This window comes from Genypterus blacodes, unplaced genomic scaffold (assembly GCF_046128005.1).
Source record: "Genypterus blacodes isolate CSIRO-AG114 ecotype Tasmania unplaced genomic scaffold, CSIRO-AGI_Gbla_v1 ptg000438l_1, whole genome shotgun sequence".
Classification (NCBI taxonomy): domain Eukaryota; kingdom Metazoa; phylum Chordata; class Actinopteri; order Ophidiiformes; family Ophidiidae; genus Genypterus; species Genypterus blacodes.
In genome coordinates, this window is record NW_027467208.1 from 698050 (window position 1) to 718994 (window position 20945).

General features: G+C 51.5%; 1 protein-coding gene across 8 annotated transcripts in view; it reads right to left on the minus strand.

Moving 5' to 3' along the window:
- Window positions 1-1703: 1703 nt before the first annotated feature.
- Window positions 1704-20945, minus strand: part of macf1a (microtubule actin crosslinking factor 1a) — a 151021-nt gene continuing 131779 nt past the window's right edge. For 3 of the 8 annotated variants that reach the window (XM_076139130.1, XM_076139134.1, XM_076139136.1), the window contains exons 63-100: window positions 20574-20733; window positions 19732-20058; window positions 19473-19557; window positions 19065-19291; window positions 18680-18886; window positions 18341-18568; window positions 18003-18221; window positions 17679-17882; window positions 15967-16192; window positions 14924-15150; window positions 14700-14822; window positions 14465-14566; window positions 14249-14350; window positions 13972-14145; window positions 13726-13881; window positions 13430-13627; window positions 12907-13035; window positions 12253-12435; window positions 11966-12121; window positions 11647-11853; window positions 11429-11548; window positions 11163-11332; window positions 10899-11058; window positions 10592-10786; window positions 10222-10494; window positions 9948-10136; window positions 9743-9854; window positions 9472-9626; window positions 9225-9387; window positions 8970-9124; window positions 8788-8862; window positions 8026-8043; window positions 7316-7433; window positions 6761-6823; window positions 4432-4649; window positions 3782-3883; window positions 3231-3342; window positions 1704-3086 (exon numbers count right to left, since the gene is read on the minus strand). In XM_076139130.1, the coding sequence (XP_075995245.1) occupies window positions 2839-3086; window positions 3231-3342; window positions 3782-3883; window positions 4432-4649; window positions 6761-6823; window positions 7316-7433; window positions 8026-8043; window positions 8788-8862; window positions 8970-9124; window positions 9225-9387; window positions 9472-9626; window positions 9743-9854; window positions 9948-10136; window positions 10222-10494; window positions 10592-10786; window positions 10899-11058; window positions 11163-11332; window positions 11429-11548; window positions 11647-11853; window positions 11966-12121; window positions 12253-12435; window positions 12907-13035; window positions 13430-13627; window positions 13726-13881; window positions 13972-14145; window positions 14249-14350; window positions 14465-14566; window positions 14700-14822; window positions 14924-15150; window positions 15967-16192; window positions 17679-17882; window positions 18003-18221; window positions 18341-18568; window positions 18680-18886; window positions 19065-19291; window positions 19473-19557; window positions 19732-20058; window positions 20574-20733 (6286 nt within the window). In that variant the 3' untranslated portion in view covers window positions 1704-2838. The remainder of the gene's footprint in view (window positions 3087-3230; window positions 3343-3781; window positions 3884-4431; window positions 4650-6760; window positions 6824-7315; window positions 7434-8025; window positions 8044-8787; window positions 8863-8969; window positions 9125-9224; window positions 9388-9471; window positions 9627-9742; window positions 9855-9947; window positions 10137-10221; window positions 10495-10591; window positions 10787-10898; window positions 11059-11162; window positions 11333-11428; window positions 11549-11646; window positions 11854-11965; window positions 12122-12252; window positions 12436-12906; window positions 13036-13429; window positions 13628-13725; window positions 13882-13971; window positions 14146-14248; window positions 14351-14464; window positions 14567-14699; window positions 14823-14923; window positions 15151-15966; window positions 16193-17678; window positions 17883-18002; window positions 18222-18340; window positions 18569-18679; window positions 18887-19064; window positions 19292-19472; window positions 19558-19731; window positions 20059-20573; window positions 20734-20945) is intronic. The other 5 variants (XM_076139131.1, XM_076139133.1, XM_076139132.1 and 2 more) reach the window with 5 other exon arrangements.

Sequence of the window (20945 nt, forward strand, 5' to 3'; positions counted from 1 at the left end):
CAGGGAGGGAAAGCATAGATGGATGGAGCGCGGACAGAAAATGAGAGGAGGGAGAAGGCTGGACTGTGTGTGTGTGTGTGTGTGTGTAAACACAGCTGCACAGGGTGGACTCCGAAAAATCAGACCTCATCATCTCCGGTGGAACCACCAAATAAACAGGATAAGGTTATTTTCAAATTCTCCCTCGCTCTCTCAAACACACACACACACACACAGAATGGCAGTGACCACCAAATTGTGACTGTTGTTATAGCGCCACCAACATGTTAACTGATGAAATGTAGTTACACTGAACTAAGGATAGTTTACCCTCATTGTTTGCACTAATTGTATTTCTAAGCTAACTTTACTTACAGTGAATAAGAATAAAGCCGGAGCTGGGGAACAAGCTGGGGGAAAAGAGAGAAAAACTAGGGAGATGGATTTTTCCTGCCCTAATCTTCCATCACCAAAGCTTTCTATGTTGACTTTCCTCAGTCAGGTCGCTCCAAAGAGAGGTGAAGAGTGTCTACAGCTGGCTTCCTCTAAAAAGGAAGTAAGTGAACTCTACAGTGTGCTCACGCTTTAAAAACTCTTTTTTAAAGAAGCCACCTGTATAAAGATGTGCAAAAGGACTTGTGAAAATTTTGTCAAAATATTCTTATATCAGTGTATACACTGTTGTTTTGGGAAATTGGACCAAAAATGAACTTTGCCCCAAACTTACAGAAAATAATCCTGGTGTCCTGTAGATGCTGTGTTTTCAAATTTATGAGCTCTAGCCGTCTTTTTAGAAAATCTAACAATCTGGTCCATGTAACCATGCTTTTAAATTGAGAAAAAAGTTATATACACATCGATAACAATGTTAAATTCATAATGTACAAGAGTAGTAGAAGTTTACAGTCAGAGAAAAAAAGTAAGTATTAATAAATAATAACTACTGAATGAATCAATGACACCATTCAGTTTTACTGCAAGCATAGTTTTAATACAAAACAGAACAAAAATTGTTGATAATTTTAATTTTAGTTTTTCACTTTTACACAATTGACTCCTAGTAACAATACACCCCCCCCCCCCCCCCCTCCATGCCCTCATAATCACACTGAGTAGCACAGCATCAAAAAGGTGTAGGACTCGTCTGGCCCCCCCCCCCTTCCAAAAAAGCCACAATAAATAAATAAAAATCACTTTAAGTTGTCTTCTTCCTTAAATGTCATTTCCTGTTTTCCATGACTTCCTTCTCTTTACAGCGAGAGGACGCAGAGCTCAGCGACGGGACGAAGCCTCAAAGAAGAGACGCCCCCCCCCCGCCGCCCTGTCATTGATACTGTAGTTCTTCCTACACATTTAAGGGTGAACCCCCTTTGGTCATGATCTGGGAATCGTAGTCATTAGTGAGAACGGAGGGAAAGCAAACGAGGCAGCAGCCACCAGGATGGGCGTCCCAGTGAATGATGTCATGTTACAATGGAGTAGAAACAAACTTTACACGCAAAACAGAGTCAAAAACCAGCGGATCAGAGCGACGCGGCCTCGGTACAAAAGAATCACAATGTCTTTGACCATAATACTAACGACTCTGATCGAGGTGAAAGAGGTGAAAATAAATATAGATTTCTTTCAAGCAAGTTAACAAAAGCATGAGTGGATTATAAATTAACCGGAGGAGAAAACAACAACGTTACATTCGCAAAGGAAAACAGTTTTTGCATACAGTGACTGGAGTCCATGACCTTTATGGTTTCTGTAACATGTGACAGTAACACACGTGACGGCGCTCCACCCCTTGTGTGTGTCTGGGTTGCTATTGGCGACACAGGGCGGCTTGTTAAGGTGGAGGTGCAGAGGAAGAGAGGATTAGTGCATGCTGGTAGTTGAACTCTGCCACTCAGTCGTTACCACGGTGTCGGGTCAGACTCTGTACCGTCGCTGTGCTGTGAGCTCAGTCCAGTCGGAACCCAGCATGTGACGAATCCACACACACTCATAGCTGCGACCGCGCCGAAGGCCGACCTCGGCGTTCCTGTGGTCGGGGAGATTTCGCTCCTCGGTGTGTGTGTGTGTGTGTGCGTGTTAAGATTGTTCGCCCACAGCTGCAGCACCGCCGCCGCCGCCGACCCTCTGAGCCTGAGGTTAGCCGGTGCGTTGTGAAGCGGGAAGCGGTCAGACGGAGGCCGGTCCCTCCTCCCGGATCAGTCGTCCTTGGCTGCCAGTCTCCCACCCACAGACATGCTGAGGTGACTCTTTCTCTGAGCCGCCCGGTCCAGAGGAAACAACATGGCAGTCGTTGCATATTTTCTTTTTTAACTCATCTCTGCGGCCTCTGGCCCGCGAGCCCACATCACGACCCACCACTTATTTATGTTGCGGCGGCGGCTGTGGTACATGGCCCTCCTCTCTCCTGCCTCTGTTTAAAGTGTGTTTTCATCGTGCGTGTGTGTGTGTCAGTTTGGAGACGTCTCTTTCCCTCTGATAAGGCAGCGTCACATCCGGAGACTGGAAGGCAAAACTGGGGTCGATTCTTAAAAGGGAGAAAAGTTTTCAGTTTCAACCCCCTTAAACTCTGATCTGGGGCAGCCGGAACCAGAACCAGAACCCTTCTCCTCTTGTGTTTCAGTCAGTCTGACGATGAGCAAAGAGAGAGAGAGAGAGAGAGAGAGCCTTTCGCTTTTTCTTTCCCTCGGCCCATAGAGAACAAAGTCTAAGGGAACCCAAAGTGTGGAGCAGCAGATCACCCAGGGTCACAGTGACCCACAGTGAGATGGAGGAGGAATGGTTCTGCATCTCACAGCTTTCACAGACCACCTTCTCCTTCCTCAGTCTCCTCATCATCATCATGGTCGTCTCCTGGCTTTATTTCTTAGCGGACCCCGGGGCTTTGGGGCTGGGGGCTTTCTTGGAGATGGTGGGGATCTTGGATGGTTTGGCTCCGCTGCCCGGCCGCCTCGGTGTGTCTGAGGCGTCCGAGCAGACCGAGCGAGCGTCCTGGAGCTCCGAGGCGTCCGAGGCGTCGCTGCCGCGCCGACTGCTGGCTCTGCTGCCGGCCCGACTGCCCGCTCGACTGGCCGGGCCGCTGGCTGAAGACGCTCCTCGCTTTGGATCTGCAGAAGAAGGAAGACGCACAAAACACAGCAAGTCTGAATATAAACAACAAGTGCTTCTCTAATGTTTTTGTCTGTTTTATCTAGAGACTAAGGTGTGTGTGTGTGTGTGTGTGTGTGTGTGTGTGTGTGTGTGTGTCTCACCTGTGCGTGCTGGTTTGGTGCTGGTGTGCGTCGAACCACCGTTCTCTCCGGTCAGGGAGCCTCGGCTGGAGTGGAAGGTCGGCCTCTTCAGCTTGGACCCCGATGTCGCCCCCTACAGGAGAACAGAGGAAACATCAGCTGAGGAGAACGAGGACCGGCGGAGGAGAGGAGAGGAGAGGAGAGGAGAACTCGGCGGGTTAAGATACACGGGGGAATACGTTTAGATACATGGGAACATTTTAGTTAAATAATCTTACTTACAGAGCTACACACATGTTGTACTAGAACACACAACAACAGAGCCACAGTAACACAAACATGTAAGTAACAACATTAGTAACTTAAGATCTAAACTTCATCACAACATTTAGTTTGTCAAATGAAGGAAATTCATTCAAGAAACTTTTAAATGTGTGTGTGTGTCAGAGTGAAGACCTGGGGAGGGAAGGGGGGGGGGTGTTAGTGCAGTAGCACATTCGGGGGAGGGGGGGTGGGGGGGGACAGGGTGGTGGATGGGAGCGAGGGGGGGGGGGGGGGGGGGAGTGTGTTACCTCGTGGCTGTGATCTGGGCAGCAGTGGCACTTGGTTGCCGTTGGAGTTTTACTGTGTGCCAACCAGGGCTTGGCATAGTCACGCGAGTTAGTGTGTGAGGACTGGAGGAAGGGATGGGCAGGAAGGAAGGAAGGAAGGAAGGAAGGGAGGGTGGGAGGGAGGATGGATGGAGGAGAGCAAAGCAGCGAAGGGAGAAAGGAGGATGGTGGGAGATAATGTAAGGGAGGGAGGGAGGAAGGGAGGAGTGGGACAGTGAGGAGGTGGAGTGCAGTGTGTGTGTGAGTGTGTGTGAGTGAGTGTGTTGATCACAGAAACAGTTAAAGAAGAATGATGGAGAGAGAGAGAGAATGGAAGAAAGACAAAAGAAAAAACAAGAACAACAAAAAAACAGTTAAAGACGTGGCGACTTTAAACATGTGACAACATGAGGATGACAGCCACACACACACGCACACACACACAAATCTAAAGACACAATGCTGACAAATGGAAAAACTCAACACATCACAACATCAACACTGATGAAGAGCTCGACTGTCTGATGAAGAAGTTACTGCACTTTGTCTGAACAAACCACAGATAAAAGTCAACACAGACAGTAACAGAGTGTGTGTGTGTGTGTGTGTGTGTCTGGTGTCGGCGCTCTCACCCTGGACGATGCGGAGGCTGTGGGTGTGGCTGGAGTGGACGGAGCGGAGGGGAGCGAGGCGCCGCTGTGGGAGGCGGAGGAGGAGGAGCGGGTGGGCGAGGCGTTCCGGGAGCCCGGCTTGGAGCGCCGGCCTCGGGAGCGGAAGGCGGCCAGGCCCTGAGACGCTCCCTCAGGCAGGATGAACTTCTCCCGCAGCTCCAGGTTAGTGCGGCCGCGCGCTGGACGGAGACGGAGGGGGAGAGAGAGAGAGGGGCAGAGGGAGAGAGAACACAAATGAGTGAGTTTGTTACAACATGTCTTCCTCCAGCAGGGGGCGGCAGAGGCAGCGAGCAGAGTGAGGGAGAGAGTCGGTGCTTCACCGTGCGTGTTTGATTTGAGGGAGCACGGTGGGGTTAGGGAGGAAGTTAAGTGCACTTTGGTTGAGCAGTTTTTAAGAGAAGGTAGAGGGAGTGACTGTCTGTGTGTGAGATGATCTTGATCTACTTGATACGCAACGAAAGCATTGGACCGATTCACTTTCAGAAGCATTGCAAGGCTGCAAGCACACACACACACACACACACACACACAGATCACAGCTTCATATCTCTGAGTGACGTTTCAGAGTGATGCAGACACTTTCATTGCGTATTTGCTTGGAAATCAAAACTCTGAGGGCGGGACTAAAGCACAGCCTCTCTCTGCTCTCGCTTTGATTCATTCCCGCTCTTCCTTGGTTGGGATGAAGAGCGTCTCCGCCATATGTTTCCCCCCCGTGTGCGTTCATGCCTGGCTTATGCTTGGCAAGAGAGAGAGAGAGAGAGAGAGAGAGAGAGAGAGAGAGAGAGAGAGAGAGAGAGAGAGAGAGAGGGAGAGAGAGAGACCCGAAGTTCCAGGTTTCCTCTTTTTCAAAAAACAAAACAAAAAGGAACTCGGCAGCATTCTGGGACAACATCAGTGCAGCAGCACGAGCACACAACACTCACAGCCCAGAGAAGCAGGCAAAAACAGAGAGGAGGAGGAAGAGGAGGAGGAGGAAAAGAGAGAGAGAGAGAGAGAGAGAGAGAGAGTGGGGACAGACAGGATGAATGAGAGAAGAGAGGAGAATCACAAAAATAAAGTTTGGAGTGAGGGAGGGCTGCAGGTTGCCATAGCAGCAGTGCGACTGTGGTTGCAAATGTCAGCAGCTCTAAGCCACGCCCCCGCCCCGCCCCATCGTCCCCCTAGCAACCGAGCGGCGAGGCCGGCCAGAAATGGGTGCACCCTGCAATTACTCCCCCAGCAGCAGCAGCCAGCCAGGTGCACCCTGTAATTGTGCCCCCCCCCCTCACACACACACACACACACACTTAAAAGAGCCACGCTGGAAGCCGGCGCTGTTAGGATCCCGGGTCGGCCACGCCCAGGTCGCACTTTACTTTATATACAAATGACATCACGCTAAGAACTAAGAGCCCCGACTGTGACCGACATGACATCATCCTGTAGTCATGGTCACCGGAATCTTATCTAATTATAAAATATATAAGCTAAACAAACTCTGTAGACCAGGGATTGGCCGGACCCTGCTGGTGTGAGCGAGGAAAGCATGACGACGTTAACATGTGGCACACAACACACACACACACACATACACACACAGAGAGGACAGGAGGGGGTTTCACATGAAGAGTGACAGCCATGTGGATGGATGGAGGAGTGAAAGAAGCAGATGGAGTGAGCAACAGGAGGAGGGAGAGAGTTAGAGAGAGAGAGAGAGAGAGGAAGAGAAGGAGGAAGAGTAGATACCTCGACAGCAGAAATAGCCGGGGGTGACTGTCACTAAGGGACACAAGAGACAGTGTGAAACAAGGGCATGCTCGAGGTGTAGTGAAGAGAAACACAAACACACACACACACAAAGGAAGTGACACAATTTTCGCCGTCTTTTTCCTTTAAGAAACCAACACACACACACACACACACACACACACACACACACACAAAGGGAAGTGTGGAGGTGAGATCTTATTCCTTCAGTGACACAAAACCACTGAAATATCAACACACACACACAAGGTGGCATTTGATTGCCCGTGGGTCCCGAGCTGCCAGAGAGGGGGGGGGGGGGGGGTCGTCAGGACAACAGGGAGACTTCATGTTAGTCTGGAGGTCACATTCAGCAAGGCACAGAAACAAACCCAAACCACAGCAGAGAGAGAGAGAGAGAGAGAGAGAGAGAGAGAGAGAGAGAGAGAGAGAGAGAGAGAGAGAGAGAGACAGACAGACAGACAGACAGAGAGAGAGAGAGCGAGAGAGAGAGGGGAGGAAAGACAGGCAGTTAGTCAGAAAGACAGAGGAGGAACCCAACCTATACGAGATGAGATGGAGCTACTGGAATCGGAGCGGAGAATCTTAAGTCCAGGGTGTTGCACTGGGGACAGAGAAAAAGAGGGGAGGGGAGGGGGAAAGAGAGAGAGAGAGGGGGGAAGAACAGGGGGAGGAGGGAGAGAACTGAGGACCATGCATCATGCAGCACTACTGTTCAATTTGAGAGAGACGATGGATGAAAGGGACAGAAGAAGAGGAGGAGGAGGAGAGGACCAGAGGGAGACGTGTGGACGTGTGGACAGAGATAAGAGGGAAGACTCAGAGACAACCACAGCCACGACACGACGAGCTCCCCGAGGATCCACACAGGGTGAGCTCGGACGAGAGAGAGAGAGAGAGAGAGAGAGACAGACAGAAAGAAAGAGAGAGAGAAAGAGAGATAAAACACAAAACAGGGACACACTAACTGGAGACGCCATCGGAGGTTAACACTGGAAAGAAAGATGGAGTCACCTGCTGCTACGACAACTGAACCACAGCGTTGGCACGTGTGTGGTTGAGCGTGAGTGTGTGAGTGTGTGTGTACGTTTCTCACCTCTGCACGGGTCGTTCTTCACCAGGAACTCGTCCAGCGCCATCCAGCCGCCGCCCACTCTCACCATCACCGTGCTGCGCAGGATCCGGACCAAACGCAGCTGCTGAGAGTCACCGAACTGAGAGGAGGTGGGAGAGGAGGAGAGAGAGAGAGAGAGAGAGTGAGGGAGAGAGAGAGAGAGAGAGAGAGAGAGAGTGAGGGAGAGAGAGAGAGAGAGAGAGAGAGAGAGAGAGAGAGAGAGAGAGAGAGGGGAACGGGTCCACCATCAGGAAGAAGAGGAGGAGGAAAACAGAGACGAGGGAGAGGAACAGTGAGTCATGTGATGCTTGAACACACTCATGATGAGCTTGAATAGACTGAGAGCCATGCAGAGACCACATGCACCGACTAAAGAGACTCAAACCCACAGCCAAGACCCCTTATTGCGCAATCATTTCTCCATTCAGCATTTCATTTCATTTCATTTATTTCCCAGGAAAATTTCCAGAATTCCCAGCAGCAGAGCAGAATTCCAGCAGAAACCCCAACAGGGCCGAGGCCTTTGTCATCATTCTCCAAACCAAACACACACACACAAGGACGGGACGAGGGAACCTGCCTACACACACACACACGCTCGCCAGCACACAGAGGTCCGTGTGCGGCGAGCGAGCGAGCGAGCGAGGAAGCAGATTCCACACGTCGCCTCACGGCAGCGGAAGTCACTTTACCTGGTTTCCGAGGAAGAACTACAAAACAAATCCAGCGGACGTGACGGAGAGGAAGAAAGAGAGGAGAAAGAAAGAGAGAGAGAGAGAGAGAGAGAGAGAGAGAGGGTGAAACAACATGGACTCACAGATCTGACCTGATGTTTCTGACTGCTTCTTAAACCCTAATGACATCACTAATTTGTATTCTTGCTCAAAATTAGTAGCGGGAAAAGGGGGGGAGGGGTGTGAGATGGAGGTGAAGAAGGGAAGGAGGTGAAGACACACATGGACATGAGCAGACAGACAGAGGAGACAGAGGAAGACACTGGACATCATTAATGTGGGGATGGATGATGATGAAGAGGAGGGAGACAGCGGCGGGAGTGATGGACGTTCCAGGAGGGGGTGCTGTTGACATTGTTATGGGTTTACATTCGTTGCATAGATACACACACAAACACACACACACAACCCACACACACACACACACACGCACACATACACACACACACACACACGGCTGGGCTGAGATTCACAATCCGATCCCAGAATGCAGTGGGACGTTATGTGATCGTTATGCAGCCGCGTCCACACACACACACACACACACACACACTCACTCACACTCACACACCTGTAAATACACAATGTGAGGGATGGACACACACAAGGGTTATGAGGCGGGAATCGTTAATCAGAAGTCAAGAATACAAACATGTCCAACTTTATTTGACTCTAAATCTCTCTTTTGTATTATGTGAAAGTGACAGACTGAATACTTACGCGGTATTTGTTCTCTCCTATCTGCTCCACCTGGAACCTCTTGGCACATTTACACTGAGCCACCTGCCGAGTCACCTGCACAAGAACACATGACATACGTATGAGTGTGTGTGAGTGTGTGAGTGTGTGTGTGTGTGTGTGTGTGACAGTGAAGGACTCCACATAACGACGTCGTCTCTCACCTCGTCCTCTATCTTATCAGCGTCGGTGGTCGGTCTGTAGGCGTCCTTGTTGGGGTGCAGCGCCGCCACAAACTCGTAGTAATCGATGTAACCGTCTCCGTCTCGATCGAAGATGTCCGCCACCGCCGTCATCTCCAGCCTGCTGGTGGGGAACTCTGCAGAGGGAACAGAGAAGAAGACAAACCACAGGGAGGGTGAGTGAGTGTGTGCCAGTAGATCTGAATCTACGTGACCAGGAGGGGAAACGTGACGCACTTGAGGCCAGAATGCCGTCAATGAACTCCTGCCGCGTGATCTTTCCATCCTGGTCCTTGTCGATGCGCCGGAAGAAATCCATGACGCGAGACTTCTTGTGGTTCATCCAGCGCATGTACTTCTTCCTCCACACGTCAAAGTCAAAGTTGGCAAACTCTTTCAGCTGAAAACCAAGAGGGTGGTTCATGTTTACTGAGGGTTAAAGCGCCGGTCTGAAGGTTCCACTGATGTCACAGACGAGCGTTACCTCCTCCAGACGGTCCAGAGAGTCGTTGAGCTTGCGCTGGCGGTCCAGAGCGAGCAGCCACACCTGCTGCCACCTGGCACAGAGCTGGTTGAGCCTCGGGTTTCCCCCTGGAACATGCATGGCCGCCTGCTGTTGCTGCTGTTGCTGGTTCTTGCCTGTAGAGGGAGCAGGAGGACACGTTCATTACTCACATCCTGTTTGGATCCTTCCTCATCCACTTCCTGTCAACGCCATAGTGTATCTTCTAGAGAGGTAAAGCTAAAGGACTCACGTGTTCCTCTCCTCTCAGCCAGGCTGCTGGGAGCCTCAGACGGCTTCCTCTTGTAGGACTTGGTCACTTTGTCCACATCTGGTTGCTTCCTCGTCATCTCCTCCATAAATGTCTGAGATCAACAAACACAATCAATAAGAGTCTGACAAAATCGTGCCAGTGTTCAGTTTTAACAGACGAGTCTATGAACCCACAGAACACCCACCTGATGTTCTGTGATGAGCATCTTGACTTGTGTGATGTCCTGAGGCAGAGGCTCCGTGTCTCTCTGGACCAGCGTGGTCTCGGCAAACTGTAGCCACGACAACAGCTCCTCCAGCAGGTTGGCGTTGTTGAGCACCTCGGTCAGAGCCGTCTCCAGCCTCTGCTCGTGCTGTTTGGCCCACGTCAGCACCTGGAGAGAGCAAACATGATGATTAATGTGTGAAGAAGAAGAAGACTTGTGTTTATTTAGTTTTGATCAAGCGCTCCTCCCTCACCTCCTCAAACCGCGCCCTGATGATGGTGATCCAGTGTTTGATGGTGGTGATGGAGTCTGGGTGGCAGACGGTCAGGATGGCTTCTCCCATGCCCGCAGACTTGTTGACGTCCGTCCTCTTTTCCTCCACGGTGCCCATGAAGTCGCGGTGTGTGTGCAGCAGCGTCTGCAGGGTTTCCGCCTCTTCGGGGAGAACGCCGCGGAAACGAAGGGTTTGCTCCGCCTCCGAGAGCCACTCTAGGATCACCTGGACCGAGGTACGGAACTCCTCAGCCTGGAGGCAAAGAAAGGGGGAACGGACCAGTAAGTTCATGGATTCAAGTCAATGTTTCAGCTGAGCACATTTGTAGCTTTGTAGCTTCCTCTCTGACCTGTTTGAGGGCCTTCTGGAGGCGTGTCTGCTTGGTGACGGACAGGGCGCACACCGTGTCCCAGCGGTTGCTGAGCTCCTGAAGCTGAACTTTGACCCAGGCCGTGTCGTCTCGGCCCGTCTCCATCAGCTCCCGGGCCGATCTCTTCAGAGCCTGGACACTGCTGGTTCTCTTCCCCAGCTCTTTCTGGAAAGCCTGCAGGTTCAGAGGTCAGAGGTCGTTATAGAGACATCGCAGGGTTTCTCACACTGGGATCCATGTTAATACTGCCCTCACTGTTATTCCATCCACTTCTACCCACACACACCTTATGTGAGTCCATGAGGTTGGACACCAGGTCCATGTCTCCGTGGACGGGCTGGTCATCAGCTAGCTGGGGCTCCACCCGGTACAACCAGTCCACCAGGGCCTGCAGGGCCTCGGCAAACTGGCCTGAGAAGAGCAGCGCCTCCTCCAGCTTGTGTTGCCTGGATCAGACAGACAGGATGTGTAACTGTCAGCTTTAGCTTCATATTCATGGACATCCTGTATGATCCTTTCCCCTCAGCTACTTCCTGTCTCCGTCTCTTACCTTTCCACGCTCTTGCCACAGACGGTGTCCCACTTGTCCCGCACCTCTCCCACCAGGTGGTCCAGCTTCTGTGTGTCTGCAGGCAGCTGGGCTTTGTCCCTCATGGCTCTCCCCGATCTCACCGTGGTGTCGTACACCGGCTGCTTCGATCCCAACGCCTTCTGGAACTCCTGGAGAGGTGGAGGAGGGAGGGGCAGAGATGGAGGTAAGAAATGTCCCACACTCACACAGTCTGAGGCGTGTGTGTGAAGGATCTGAACCTGTACCTTGTGTTTGGCCAGTTGCACTTTGATCTTGTCTGGTTCATTGGAGATTTCCAGCTCAGAGTCCAGCCTCTTCTCAGCTTCCTCCAGCCAGTCAGTCAGCTTCCTCCAGGCCTCGTGGAACTACAGAGAGGAGTCACACCACATCAATACACACACAAGGACAACAACTCACCGCCACACACACACTCACACAGAACCAGCTCCTTTCCGCTCCCTACCTGTTTGGCTCGTTTCCGGGCCTCGTCTAGGTGTCGACCCCGGTCCAGTGACCTCTGGACCAGTTTGTCCCAGCGGGCCTGGACGCTAAGCAGCAGGTTTTTGATGAGAACCACATCCTGCTTGAGGCTGGCGAAGCGGAGCTGAGAGCCGGCCTTCTCCAGAGCCAGAACCTGCTCCCTGTGTGTGTTCACCTCATTCACAAAGACCTGGAGAGACGCAGACGGAGTGGAATGGGAGTTAGGAAGCAGGAATCGAAGGGAACATGTATCAACGTCTGTGTTTTCTAAGAAGTGGAGTTAACATGTAAGCAGTTCCTACCTTGTGCTCGTCTATCTGGAAGAGGACGGTGTCCAGCATGAGGCTGGGGGGCTGGGCCGTGTTCAGGGTCTGCTCAGCCTGGGTCAGCCAGTTGATGGTGTCCTGCAGAGAGGTCTGGAAACCCGTCGCCAAGGAAACGGCTTCATCCAGCTTCCCCTGTAATGTTTAGAGTTCAAAGTTAAGAAACCTGGAAACGCTTAAATCTCACACTGAAACTGTGACTCCTTATCAACAACCAATGATGAAGAAGAGCAGATGAAGCAGCTTTACATTACAGCCTTACTCACCCTGCGGTCGTCCATCTTGGTGGTGAGGCTGCCCCACTTGTTCTGCAGCATGGCCAGGTTCTGATGGGTCTGCGTGGTCCCGGGTCCGGCCTCCTCCCCTCCGCGGGCCAACAGCATGGACTCTCCTTGATCCAGGAGGCGGTGGAAGTTCTCCCCTCGCTGGCTCACCTGTGCCTGGAGCTCCTGAGAGAGAGAGAGAGAGAGAGAGAGAGAGAGAGAGAGAGAGAGAGAGAGAGAGAGAGAGAGAGAGAGAGAGAGAGGGACAAACAGGTAAACAAACACCCAAACGTGAGCCGAGACGCCGGCTGATGGATGAACGTCGTGTATCACAGGTTGGTGTGGAAACAATGGAAGCTATTAAAGTTTCATGGTTGCCATACGCCAACTATCTGTGTGTAGAGACAGAAGTGTGTAAGGGAATACTGACTGTGCACCTACTTAAAACGGCACTTGTAAAAATTTGATATGCTTATAAAATGTGTTTATTACATCGTAAAGATACTTGTTGACTGCTTATTTTGAAAATCCGGCCCCATGTACAGCCGTCACTTATATATATTTATAAGACTGAGGGAGGGAACATAATAGGTACATTCACTGCCCTGTGTGTGTGTGTGTGTGTGTGTGTGTGGGTGTAACGTGATCCTATGTTACCATGTGTTGCTGGAGCTGCTCCCTGGCCGTTTCAGGGAGGCCGCCTGTCGGTTTGGCAGCAGACAGCTGGCTCTCCGTCCTCCTCAGCCACTGGAGGAACTCCTCCAGTTCACCATGGAAACCCTCCGCCTGCGCCGCACAGGGAGGAGTAAGGAGTCGTTATCTTAACCTCACTTTAAAATACTACAACAACACTGACACAGCTCATGTTGCTATCGTTGATATTATTTCATCTGATGCTATTTCTGTTCTTAATACGACTTCTTATGATAACAATAACAACTGTAATAATAAAGCAAGGTCACGACTTTGAGGGAAATGAGGACTGAGGCTAATCTTATCACGTTTAATATAGAACCATACAAACAATGAAACCTTACACACAGGAATGAATGTTTGGACGTCTCAGACTCTAATGGTTCACTTGAACCCGGGTCTTTTGCTTCCACATTTCCTTTTTGTTTTTATTCTCATAAGCTCTAATAGAGATCTAACAGACTCCAGTGTGTGTGTGTGTGTTTACCTGGTGCAGTGCTCCCTCCAGCAGCTTCTGTCTGTCCTGGGTCTTGAGCAGCAGACTCTCCCAGCTCTGGTTGAGCTTATCCAGCTGGTCCCTGAGGTGACTGGCCTCGTCGCCGGGGGACGACTCCAGCAGCTCGGCTCCGGCCCTGTTCACGTTCTCCACCGTGGCGTGATGGGAGAGGACGTCATTGCGCAACACCTGGGAGAGACGGGGGAGACGAAGACATGGGTCAGAGCGGGTCAGAGTATAAATCATTCACCTCAGCTTTGGTGGTTTTGTGAGCAATGTAAACCTACGTGGTGTTTGGCCAGTTCGATCTCGATGGCCTTGGGGTCCGAGCTGACGGGTCGCTGTACGTCCAGCATGGTGTGTGTGTGGCTCAGCCAGGCCTGCAGCTCAGACAGAGCGTGCTGGAACTGACCCAGAGCCAGCAGGGCCGCCTCCAGCTTGTGCTGCGGTGGAGGAGAGACAGACAGAGTGAATACATGTAGATAACAATATCAGACTATTTCAGTAGCTACATAACTATGAGGTCACTCTACCTGTCTTTGGGTGATTTTATCCCCCAGGTTTTCCCAGAGGTGCCGGAGTTCTGTCAGCGGCTCTTGGATCATGTCCCGGTCCGTCTGGTCTGACACCTTCTTCAGCAGCAGCTCCCCCTGGTGGCAGAGCTTCTCCATATCGATCTGCTGCTGGTACACGTCCACCTTGTACTGCTGCTCAGTGGAGGAATGACAAAATAAAAGATCAGATTAAAAGCTCAAGCTGGTGGATTGTTGATGGCCATAACTGCTGTGATGACTGAACTGTAACACCAACCTTAAGTTCTTCAATCTGTTGTTTGACGGTGCCCAGGTCAGTTCCCACAGTCGTCATGTCACACAGCTTGATCACTGCGTTGTCCAGGTAATCAAACATGGACTGCAAAGGAGGCAGACAGAGATCAAAATCACCCCAGTGTCACAAAGACACAGCAAAGGCTTTCTTTCCCTTATATTAAAGGCTCAGTAAAGTGTAAACACGCTGAGTACAAACCTGCAATGCATCCTGGTACTGCACAGAGGCGGTCATGGCCTCATCCAGTCTCTCCATCCTCTCTCTCCATGTGCGATTCAAGCCTTCCCATGCAGCGTTCATCTGAGAGAGACAGAGGCAGACAGGAGAAGAAGAGGGAGGAAGAAGAGGGAGACAGTCAAAAGGGATATTCCAGTAAGGTAAGGATAGATGTATCTGTTTTAGATGTTGTTGTTACGTGGTGCTGCTCTCTCACCTCATCGATGGTCTTCTTCACCTCAGGTTTCTCAGTTTCTCCACAGGCGAAGATCAGGTCAGCGCCAAGGGTCCTGACAAACTCCAGCTCCTCCCTCAGGCCGTCCGTCTCTGCCTTGATGGCCTACAGGAGGCACAGCGAGGCATTTAGAATAACTGAACACACAACACACAACCCACGCTCCATTCCAGCCCCTGTATAATCTCCCTTCCCTCCTTTCCTACCTCAGCAGCCTCGATCTGTTGCTTGATGAGCGAGGGGTCGACCCCGGGGTCCTCCAGCTCTTTCACGATGTCCTGGGAGTCCCTCAGCGTGCTCAGTAGCGCCGCCACGTCAGCCCAGAACTTGCCGGCCAGGTCCAGGACGTCGTTCAGCTTCCCCTCCCTCTCCTCGGCCCGCTGCCGGATCTCATCCCACAGCGAGCGCAGGCGCAGCAGACGAGAGCGCACGGCTGGAGGGGGAAGAAGAGGGGACCGGGTCTGGGTTGAGACTTCAAATAACTCCAACCAAATGGGTTTTGTGCGACTACATTAATAATGCTCTTTTGTCATTCCGTATCTACTTCAGCTGCACAGAGATGTCATTCATGTCCGTGCAGCGCTGGTGGGCTGGAGGGTCTGACAGTCTCAAGGTTCTTAGAGGGCGATATAACAAAGACGGATGTGTTTTTGTCTCAGCACGTGGTGAGGGGGAAGAAAGAGCTGAACTGTTCCACTGCATGGTTTGACAAGGATGCCCACTGGCACTGAATTGAGTAAAATAGAGACTCCAGCCAGCTGATTGGTCGGGTAAGAGAACTAGCTGGATCGCCGTCCGCGCAAAAGGTCCCGAATAAATATTTTTCAAGCAGAGAAAAGCCTGAAGTCTTTCTGACTCACTCTCCTCTTCTGCACTTCTTTCTCTGTCCAGAAGGAGAGTTGTGTCTTTGCTGGAGGAGGCCTTGATCACTCTGCAGTCTGTTGGACTGTTTCTGCCAATTTCCCAGCAAGGTGGCTCATTTTTTATGCAAAAGCAAAAATGACCACAACCCACGACAAGAACTGGCTGAACATAGTCTGTGGGTTACCCTGACAACCCTTCATCAAATCTGATTAATGTACTGGAAAGACAAATAAAAGGAAGAATGAGTTTCCCACTTTTCCAGCCGGCTACATCAACAGGAAAACCTCTAACAGTCGGTCACAGCAGCTCATCCGTGAAAGCAACAAGTGCAACAAGAAGGAATTCACATAAAACAAATCTAAATGTGTTCTCCCTTCTCTCTCACCCTGAGCTGCAGGGTCGTCGTGGGCGGCTCGGCCAATGAGCTCCTCTCCGCGGGCGCAGAGGGCAGAGAAAGACGGCAGCAGCTTGTCCAGCTCCAGTCCCTGGGACCGGTGCTCCGCCAGCTGCTCCCGGATCTTCTCCACCTCCGCTGCGACCGGAGGCGGCTGTCGGAGTCGCTGCACCGCTCCCTCCAGGGTTTCCAGCAGGGGGTCCATCTTGTCGTGAAACTGGGAGGAGAGGCAGAGGAAGGGAGTTATGAAGAGGAGGAGGAGGAGTGTGTGTGTGTGTGTGTGTCGAGCTGGTCGTCTGGGTTTCATATCTGGGTGATATGTTGAAAGTGGGAAAATACAGAGATAGTCCAGCGTGTAGGTGGTTAACCATCTGTGGTGCAGAGACGCCCAGAGCGTCGCCTAACAGACATGGCACCAGTCTCATCTCAGAGAGTTGATGGAGAACAAATGAACTGTTCCATATGCATCATCGCTCTGTGTCATATCTCTGTATTACACTTTCAGGATTTCACCCAAATAGTTTCACTCGGGGACAGAATCAGGCTCAGAATCAGGCTCAGTCTACCACACAGGAAGGAGAACTAGAGAGCAAACAACGACTACTGGAGGGGAAGGATCTACATAGGAGTCACCTAATCTAGGGACAAGGGAAGGTACAAGAGACTAAAGGCTGTAAGAACTTGGACTAAGGACTTGGACTAAGCCTGGTCTCCGTTTTGAACTAGGCTTAATCCAAGTAAGGAAACCTACAAACAAACACAGCTCCTAACACTTCTAGGATCACTCAGGTTTAATTCCACACATGATTGAGGTTCATGAGACACTGTGACTATGTGACAGCATGTATAAACAACAGAATGGGTACAGATGTAGATAAGAATGAGTTAAGAGCTTTGGTAGTCGTCCTTATTTAGCCGGTTGATGAAATCATGTGATGTAATGAGCCTGAGTGGCAGTTTAATGTTGACGTCCGTTAGTTAGTGAGCTCTTACCTCTACCAGCTGGGTGAGCAGTGAGCAGTGACCATGGAGGAAATGGTGATGGTGATGGTGATGGGGGGGCAAACACACACAGCAATCCACAATGAACGGAGGAGGTGACAGAGGAGGTGACAGAGGAGGTGACAAAGCAGGGAGGGGAGGGGCGAGTACAGGGTTGCAGGGGGGGGGGGGGGAAGGAGACGGAGGTGAGATTGTGTTAGAGGATGAAGAGGGGAGGGGGTGGAGGAGCGGGGGTGAGGAGAGTGTGGTAGTCCGGGTGGAGGGAGAGAAGAAGGAGCGACACACACAGATGGGTTTTTGAAGGGATGGAGGGTGGAGAAACAATATCATGAGTTAAACCACAGACATGCGTCCAGTATCAAACACCAGCAAGCAGTAAAACACTCAGACTGTGATTAAATGATGCTGAATGAAATGAAGAGCACAGGAACTCTACAAGGTCAGTCAAGATCTGTGCTCCTTTACTAATGTTTAAAAGAACAGCTAGACTCACAACTCAACACAATAAATCCTCCACACACACACACATACATGCCAGGTGTTTGTCTGCCTGCTATAACCAGGCAGCAATGATTAAGTGTTTACAAATGAGTTGAGGGCAAGTTAATGTATTTCATTCACTCAGTCTACTCTCATCTTACTGCACTCATTGCTTTCCTAATGTGAGTGAGACAGGTAGCAGTCAGGCCTGTGGGGCGTACCTGTGCAGACTGAGACACCGCCTCGTCCAAGGTGGTAGCTCTGCCCTTGACGTCCTCTTTGATGGCCAGGTAGCGTCTCTCTGCCTCTGTGTAGCGCTGCGTCACCCCGCCGCCCTCCTGCACACTGAGCTGGGCCAGCTGGGGGCCGATCTTCAGCAGTTTGTCTATGTGCGGCTTGTGCTCGGCTATGGACTCCCTGAGCAGCTGGGTGTTAAGGATGAGAAAGAAGAGGGAGAGGAGGTTTAAGGGAAGCGAAGGGCCGATCCTGTCCGTTTAAATACAGCATGGAACTGTGAAGCACTCTGATCCCTGTCCTCCTCTTACCCTCATCTGGTCCTGCTGCAGTCTGAGAGCGTCCGTGTCGATGGCTGGCGGTGGAAGCTGCGTGATGAGGGTTTCAGTCTCGCCCAGCCACGGCTCCAGCTCCTCGTAAGTCTCCCAGAAGCGGGCCACCAGAACCTGGGCCTGCTCCAGAGCTGAGAAGCGCTCACTGTGGCTCTGGTTCACGGCCTCATAACGAGCGTTTAGAGAGTCCGTCTTTACCTGAGGAGGGGGAAAGACAACAACAAATAAGCGTTTGATTTGTTCTCTTCATCGGACCACCAGTGTCCTTCCTTTCCTCCTTCCTTTCCTCCTCAGTTTTTCCTCCATGGTCCACTTACCATCAGTGCATCCTTCTGAGCGTCACTGCAGGTGTCCAGGATGTCGTCTCTGGTGTTGAGCAGCTGATCCACAGTATCTTTATGGCGGATGATGTCGATGTTGAAGGCCCTCTGCACCTGAAGCTGAGCCACGGTCACATCAGGCTCCAGGCTCAGGGGACCCAGAGATGCCAGCTTACGCTCCGTCTCTCCCACCCAGGCAAGCTCTGCATCCACAGCCTCCTCGTACTGAGAGACGGAGCATTTTGTAGTTTAGCACATTTAAGTAAACACACTGAACTAAAGGAACGTTGAAAAATATCACCAACTCTTTAACACAGATGAAACTGCTTGCAATACCTGCTGTGACCTCTGGATGGCCGCCTGTACCAGCTTTACTCGCTGTGTGATGGTTTCATCAGCCTGGCGGTAGCGTTGGTTGGCGTCGGCGACGAGGCGGTCCAGGCCTTCGCGGGCTCGCCACGGCACCAGATCCAGCAGGGCGCTGCCCACCTCGTTCACCGTGTCCAGCACCAGACGCTTCTCTGCTGACACCTTCTTCAGTTCCTGTGAAATGTGGAGGTTTGATTGAGGTCAGAATCACTAAAAGGTGTTTGGTTACAGCCGGTGCAGAAACAATAACATTATTATTATTATTACAAGATTGACTTGAATAGGCAATCACACATGTGTAGGTGGGGCTGCAGAGAGATTAGAACTTTATACATCCATCCCCTCCACCCACCTTCTGCCTGTCCTGGTAGGCCGGGGTGGCGTCCGGCTCCATGCTGTTCAGCTCCGTCTCCACTCTGTCCAGCCATTGGTTGATGTCCTCGTGTGCGCTGGCGAATCGCGTGGCCAGCTGCAGCGCCTGCTCCAGCGTGCGGAGGGCCTTGCTGCTGCCGGCCGTCATCTCAGCGTAGCGAGACTTGATCCCGTCCAGCTTCTCCTGGATCAGGAGGACCTCCTCACCTGGACGGGGTCACAAGACACACACTTATTCATCTCATAGAGTTGACGTGAGTGAGCGTGGGTCATGACATATGATGTGAAGAGAAACACAAAACAGATGAGGCTCAGAGTATCTGAAGGGTTAAGATGAAACGTTAGATCACAGAGGAAAGCTGTGGGACGTTGAGAAGTCTGTCTCTACCTGTCGTCTGTTTGAGCAGAGCTTGTCCGTTCTTGATGGCCTGATCCACCGTCTTCTTCCTGCTCACAATCTCCTCATTTAGAGACTGAAGGGGAGGAGAGAGTGAAATATGATCAACCACAACAGAACCATTCAGTAGAACATTCTGGCTTGATGGTGGCAGCTCAGTCACAGCTCTTCATATAGACTCTGACTGAGTCACTAAGCACTGTGTTGCTTTAGCAGAGTGGCTTCATGTGTGCGGACGATGAGGTCATACCAGGCTGTGTTTGTGCTGCTCTGCCAGTGTGTGTGGCTGGTAGCTCTGGACGGAGACCTGAGTGAGCCTCTGTGCCACCTCTGCCAGCCAGTTCAGCACCTCTACCTCATCCTCCCCAAACAACTGAGCGTTAGCCAGCGCCTGCTCCAGCATGGCCGCCCGCCTGGCGCACCAATCGGCGAGCTCGGAGTGACCGGAGCGCACCGCCCCCACGCGCTCGCCTAACCAGCTGCGGTCGGCGGCGCAGCTGAGCGGCGTCAGGGATTGGCTGAGGGACTCGAGGCGTTCAACCTCCACTTCTCGGGAAGACACGGCGTCTTGGAGGGCCTGGGAACGTTGTGTGTGTGTGTGTGTGTGTGTGTGTGTGTGTGTGTGTGTGTGTGTGAGAGAGAGTTTATAGGAGGAAGTGAAACAGAAACAGAACAGAAAAAAAAATGGATAAAAACTCAACATGAGCATGCAAATGAGAAATCATATTGTAACTGGAAATAATAGAACAATCAATGGAGGAATGAGAGAAAACACGAAAACAGAAAACTTAAATGACAACAAACAACAAACTTGATTAACTTAAACTTTGCATGAGTGAAAGAGGAAACGAGCTTGTCAAAGTGAGGGAGGGTCTTTTTGGAGGGCGGGGGTCCTCTGAGGGGGAGGGGCCTAAAACAGGTTTGTTGTCCATGTTGTTTGTGTGTTTGTATTAAAATGACACATCTATCAGCAGCATCTACACAGTAAGGAAGCAGGAAGGGTTACGGCCTCAGGTCACGGTTGTCGATGACCCCGAGGGATCAAACTCTCACTTCCATGACCCGACGAGCTCCCGTGAGGCCAGACGGTACCTTGTGCTTCACGATCTGCTGGGTGATCTTAGCAGTCTGGGTTCCCATGGGTTCAGCGGAGCTCAGGCGTCTCTCGGTGGCGCTGAGCCATTCTCCCAGCGGCTCCAGGGCTTCGTGGAACTGGAGAGCCAAAACCTGCAGCTCCTCCAACTGCCTGTGCCTGAAGAGGGGATCAGGGAGGGGAGGGGGAGGGGAGGAGGGGGAGGGGGAGGGGGGTGTCAAAGATATGAAGAAAGGCGGGGGGAGGGAGGGAGAATATGTGGTGAGAGCTTTTATTGGCATTTTATTGCTTTCGTAAAATTAGATTCTGTTTTGCTTTGTAATTGAATTGTCACCTGGTTGATCGTATACAGCTGTCCTCTAAACACATTA